The following is a 6,343-nucleotide window of genomic DNA, read 5'->3' on the forward strand; positions in this document are numbered from 1 at the left end:
ATTTTTAAAAAATGCTGGTCATTGACTGATCGGGCTACTCCACTTTTAGAGTAGCGTCTCGGTTGTAACCTTCATGTGGGTCCGTGATGTCGAGTATTTTTTTTAAAAATTTTGAAAATTTTTTCTCCACTCGATGGAGAACGAAAAAAAGAAAATGTAAAAAAATACATGTATGTACAAATCGTATCGTATATATATATACTCGTATATACCACCGTAAAATACTCTCTTAGCTCTCTCCATATATAAAAACTCTTCCCCCAGCACTGCCACCTCCAGTCCTTCACACCCTCCATCCATCACATGACTCCTCTGCAACTCGCAACAAATTAAAAGCAACTCTGTCTCTCTCTCTCTCTCCTGTCTGTGTTCAACCTGCCATTTTCAGACTAGTACTGCAATCACCATTAAACAAATCGAGGGTGCGAAGGCATCATTTCGCTATCTCTGTTCCTGTTTCTCTACCCTCGCTTCCTGCAGCTTTTACCCTCTTCTTCCTTTCCTTCTCTGTGCTCTACAACCCAGAGAAACAGTCAAATCCTTTTTTGCTTGCTTGGATTCTGGCTCTCCCAACAATGGAAGCTTTCAGCCTGCTCAAATACTGGAGAAGAGGCGGAGATCCTGGGGCCGCCGGAGACGCCGGTGCCAACATCCACGCCGCCGCCGAAACCACCACAATCGTCACCGCTGTGGGTCATACGGCGGCGGAAAGCGACGAGGAGGATGACGACGACGGACCTTTTTTCGATTTGGAGTTCGCCGTGCCCGAGGAAGACGAGGCAGAATCCGGTGATGGACATGGCGAATGCGAGACTGACGAAGAAGAAGAAGAGGAAGACGAAGACGAAAGCTCTGTTGACTCTGAAGATGGTACGGACGACGAGAAGGAGCTCAATTTCACTGACCCTAATCTCGCGCTTTCTCCTTCCGAAGACCTCTTCTTCAAAGGCAGGCTTGTACCGATTGAGCCTTCGTCGCTCGTCTTCAACGGGTCGGAAGCAAATTCAAAGACCCAGTTCGCGTCGTTGTTGAAATCCGCCACGAAGTTTCGAGTTTTCATGTTGCGTTTCAAGAAATCTAAAGGGGCGGCGACGGAAAAAACTGAGTCGAACGGATCTGCCGAAGGTATCGATACTAAACTGCAGCAGAAGCAGGAAAGGGAAACGCAAACGCAGCAGAAACAGAGCAAGTTTACGGTGAAGTTCAAGGTTGAAGAAGTACCCATTGTGTCTCTGTTCACCAGAGACAACAGTTCCAGAGTTTCTTCCGGCAATAAATCGCAGAAGCAGAGCTCCGCCGAGTCGGCTTCTGAGGAGAACAAGCGATTCTCAAAAGAGGCGATGCAGAAGTACCTGAAAATGGTTAAGCCTCTGTATGTTCGCGTCTCGAGAAGGTACAGCGAGAAGCTAAGGTTGTCCGGGCAACTAAGCTTGGGGTCAGGACAAAAGAGCAAGACTCCGCCTCCGGCGAAGTCAACGAGTTTGAAAAGTGAGCCAGAAACAGAGACAGTTGAAACACCGAAGGGTGCGGGCAATGTGAAGGGTCCGAAACAGGGGAACATCCCGGCGGGTCTGCGCGTGGTGTGTAAGCGTTTGGGGAAGAGCCGGTCGGCGTCGTCGGCGGTGGCGGCAGCGCCGGCTACGGCGGTGTCGTCGAAGAGAAGAGATGATTCGCTGTTGCAACAGCAGGATGGGATACAGAGCGCCATTCTACATTGCAAGAGATCCCTGAATGCTTCTGGAGGTACCCCATCTGATATCTTATTCAATATATTATATTTATCACTATTATTAGTTTGGATTTACAGATTGAAGGGTCAACTTATGTTCAATGTTTGATTCTGCTTTTCAGATTCGGAGAGTGCTCTGTTATCAAGGTCATCGAGCGACCCATCCCACGAGAAATTAATAGAGCTGTCGAGAAATTCTGCAGGGGAGACCAAAGGTAGTGCTGCTTTGGCTTGAAGCTCTCACTAGTCACTGCCGGGTAAAACCAAAGGGGTTCCATTTTTGGAGATTAAGCTAGAAAAACAGCTGGAAAATGGATTGGGTCAAAAAGCAGCAGGGTGCTTTGATGGAGGTGGGTCTTATCCATCCATCCATCCATGGACATCATTCTCAAATCAAGGAGAGAGAGAGAGAGAGAGAGAGAGGGGACTAGAAAATGGGTAATCAGTGATGACTCAACTTGGGTGGATGTGTTGTAAAATTTTAGGAAAATGGATTATTTATTGGTAGCAGTAGGAGCAGAGTTTAGGGGTAGTATGATGTGATGATATATGAAAAGAGTAGGGAAGGGAGGGGGAGGCGTTGTCTGGTCTGAGTGAGTGAGAGAGTGTTATCATGACTGGTCATTACTCATGACTATCGCCTACTGTCTCTGTTTCTGTAATGTAAAGCTTTTCTCTTTCCTAAGAAGATTCATATCTTCCCCCATTAATGGTTCCCTCCTCCTCTCTTCTTCCTCTTCCGATAATTAGCATTCACACATACAGCACCTTCTAATTTCTGAAGTCTCAATATCCAATAATCAACCATGAGAAAGAAAACGCAGCTGAAATTATAATTTCTGCGTCGAAGCATAGCGGCCATGGGTTTAAATACGTGAGCATTATTTTGTAAAAAAACTTTGCCAATCAGAGTGTTATTTTATTTTATTTTTTTGTTTATAATAAAACGAGAAAAAACTCAAGAAAACCCAGCTGAAATTATAATTTTTATATATATATATATATATATATATATACTGATTTGTTTTGTTCCAGATTTGGATTAATTTGTAATCTTTTTAGAAAACCCATCTTCATGGGACTGTTCACACTGAAAGAGAGAGAGAGAGAGAAAGAGAGAAAAGTGAATTGTTCATGGTCAGCGAAGGAGGGAAAGTGGCGATGATATATGACTGAAACAGGGGAACGGGATCAATTGGGGAAATTCTTTTTTCTTTTTGAAAGAAATGGATTAGGATTGAGGATTGAGGATTGAGGATTGAGGATTTATTTTTTCTCTTTTGCGTAAAGCAATGCAGCAGCAGACAAACCAGATTTCAAACAGTACCTAAAATTAATATAAAGAAAGATGAACGGAATCTCTAATCTAATCAGTAATCACGCCAAAAAAAAATGCTCACTCTCATCTCTCTCTGTTCCTCTTTCGTCTCTCTTGAGTTTCGTGAAGACGTTGATGTTCACTGATGTCTCTCTCTCTCTCTCTGTCTCACGTCGGAGATTCAATTTGTCTGCTTGTGGCAGGCTCGGACCTACAAGGGGCAGCAACCAAAATAGATCGAATCCCATTTAATATATATAACGCCACCATCCCAATGATTCAAGTTTTAACATCTTGTTCTTGTTCTTCCATTTCACAAGGGGAGAGAGAGAGAGAGTGGTGTTCTGAAATTGACATGGCGTGGAGAGGGGAAAAGGAAGGTGAAGAAGTCCATAAACGTGGAAAGTGAGTAAAATAAAGCAAAAGATTTTGTCTTTGGTTTCGGGAAATTTGGTGGAAATGGATCAAATCAATTTGTTTCTTTATGATTATTATTGTTAGTATTGGTTTTTTAATAAAAGGGAAATGGAAATGGGTATGTGCAGGTGCCCTGTGAAGCCTACAAAGCTTTCTTTTAATGGCACCAAAGCTTACAATGTTTAAAGCCACCGCCTTTATCTTCCCCTGGCCCCCTTCCAAATCCCCTCCCCTCCCCTCCCCTCCCCTGCACTGCTCTTCTCATCTTAATCTTTGTTTTTTTGTCTTTGATTTTTGTTTTGAGCAAGACACGCCCTCCCTTGAGTTACGTACGTTTCAAATATCCCACTCATTTTTCGTTTGGATCAAAATTTTGCTTAGGAATGTAAAATAAAGGAAAATTTTGTTTTTTCTTCTATTTTTCTCCCAATTATATACTAATAAAATATAAAATTTATTTTAATATGACTATTTTTATAAAAAAATAATAATATTAATAATGTGTAAATTTATAATTTTATTCATAAATTTAGTACCTTTTTTTTTTTTAATTTTTTCTCACTTTTCTCGATAATCAAACATGAAAATATAGATTTTTTTATATTTTCCATTCACTCCCTCAATATTTCTGAGTTCCAAATGAAGGGTAAAACCGTTTGTCACTCAAAATATTGAGAAAATGAATGAAAAATATTTTAAAAAATCTATATTTTCATATTTGATTATCGAGAAAAATCAAAAATAAAATAAAATATATATCAAATTCATAAACAAAATTTTGATATTACATATCATTAATGTTTAGTTTTTTTAAAAAAAGTTTTAATCATATTAAAACAAACTTTTATTTTCAATAATATTTAACACAGAAAAAAAATATAAGGGAAAATGAGTTTTTTCTTTGTTATCTTTTCCTTTTCTTTTTTCAAGTAAAAATCTTGATCCAAACAGACCCTTAAAATTCCAAAATTCTAATAAACGTTCCCTAATAGCTCATTTTTGGAACAATTACACTCAAATTTTTTGACCTTTTATAAAATATAAGAAGAGATTAGTGCCTTTTTGACAAAATTTAGGAGAAGTCGATAAAATTATTAAAACTTCAAAATAGGTTCTTGAATTTTTTGAAATTTCAGGAAATGTTAGTTAGTGTTTTTTACCTTTTTCTTTAAAATTTATTATCAATTTGATGCAGAAAAAGTAAGTACAATTGCATTAAATATTTAATTTTTCTAAAACACAGTTTGCCTTGTTGTAAAACATGTATATTATACATGTGGATGACTTGAGAATAGGTTATAACTTTTGGTATGTCCACGTAATGGTTCATCATGGAATTGACATTTGGGATGCCAATATAATCTTTACCTATATAAAGACATGTTTTACAACCAAAATTGAGATAAAAAAGATGATTCGCAACATCTAGTTCTTGAAGAATTAGACTGCTGAATTTCGATAATTCTAATTTTTTTTACCTTAATTTTTTTATGATTCTTTATTTCATTTACAACACGTTATCAACACGATCAAGTCTCTAATGGTATAACAGAATCTTTTAAGTTTCGTTGATATTATTTCAAGGTAAGAATCTTGTTTTTTTTTTTTTTAACATTTATTATCTATATAACTTGAGTTTTTTTTTTTGTCAAATTATATTTATGTGTTAACTATATCTCTCATCTTGAATACGTGTCTTTAAATGTTTTTATATTGAAATACATGAGAATAAAATTTTCATTTTAATATTTACCTAACTTTGAATTTTTATTTATTTTTCAAAGTGACTTTATGATGTCAAATCTCACAAAACTTGAATTCGTTGTCCTTAATATTTCTAGAAGAAATTATCTACCATGGGTACTTGATGCCGAGATTCACCTTAATGTTATGAATCTTGATAGTACAATTGAAGAAGGAAATCAAGCATCCCTGCAGGATTGCGCAAAGTCAATGATTTTCCTTCGACACCATTTACACTAAGAATTGAAAATTGAGTACCTTACTATTAAGGACCCATTAGTCCTTTGGAATAACTTGAATGAGAGATATGAACACCAAAAAAAGGTAATTCTTCCAAAAGCTCGATATGATTGGATACACTTGCGACTGTAAAATTTTAAAAGTGTAAGTAAATATAATTCAGTCTTGTTTAAAATTAGCTCTCAATTGAAGTTATGTGAAGAAAAAATTACTGATTATGATATGTTAGAAAAAACATATTTGACTCATGCCTCGAATGTGCTTCTACAATAGCAATATTGAGAGCACAGATTTACAAAATATTCTGAACTACTTGTTTACTGGTTGCTGAACAAAATTGTTGACCTGATTGGTCACACCCAGTTTTGATTATGACAAATACTTTTGGTACTGATGGTTGTACCAAGACTTGCATACAAGTTCACCTTGTGCAAGCTTTCAAACTAAAAGACATATCATGATGGCGTGCGGTGTTCGTGCTGAAGAATGAAGAATTGTGTTGTGTATTTGTATTCATTCTTTTATTTCTTCCTTCAGGGATGTAAATTAATTATGGACTATGCACTCCTATGACTTGTAATAATTTGCATCATGCATGATAGGTAGGTATGCTCAAATCGACCGTAGTTGGACTTTAGGTACCTACACAGACTATAGAAAGACCTTAGGGAACACCCTTCGGTCGACCGACACCAAATTTTTTCGGTGCACTCAAAAAGGCCTAAAATGAGCATAAGACACTCACTCATACACTTATATGTCTTAGTCATTTGAATATGGTGATTGTGTATTGAAACAAGACCGAAATGGACAAGTTATGCACTTTTAGTCGACCGACCTATACAGGTCATTTTGCCCCTGGTATGGGTCAACTTGTTGACCACAGCCTAGTCGAT

The 6,343-nt window shown here is 37.4% G+C and overlaps 1 protein-coding gene across 1 annotated transcript; it reads left to right on the plus strand.

Annotated features, from left to right (window-relative positions):
- The first annotated feature begins 279 nt into the window (after positions 1–279).
- LOC131157414 (probable membrane-associated kinase regulator 2) lies at positions 280–2,439 on the plus strand. Its single transcript, XM_058111550.1, has 2 exons — positions 280–1,743; positions 1,852–2,439. The coding sequence occupies exons 1-2, from the start codon at positions 576–578 to the stop codon at positions 1,962–1,964; spliced, it is 1,281 nt and encodes a 426-aa protein (XP_057967533.1). The 5' UTR covers positions 280–575; the 3' UTR covers positions 1,965–2,439.
- The last annotated feature ends 3,904 nt before the right edge of the window (positions 2,440–6,343 follow it).

This window comes from Malania oleifera, chromosome 6 (assembly GCF_029873635.1).
Source record: "Malania oleifera isolate guangnan ecotype guangnan chromosome 6, ASM2987363v1, whole genome shotgun sequence".
NCBI lineage: Eukaryota > Viridiplantae > Streptophyta > Magnoliopsida > Santalales > Ximeniaceae > Malania > Malania oleifera.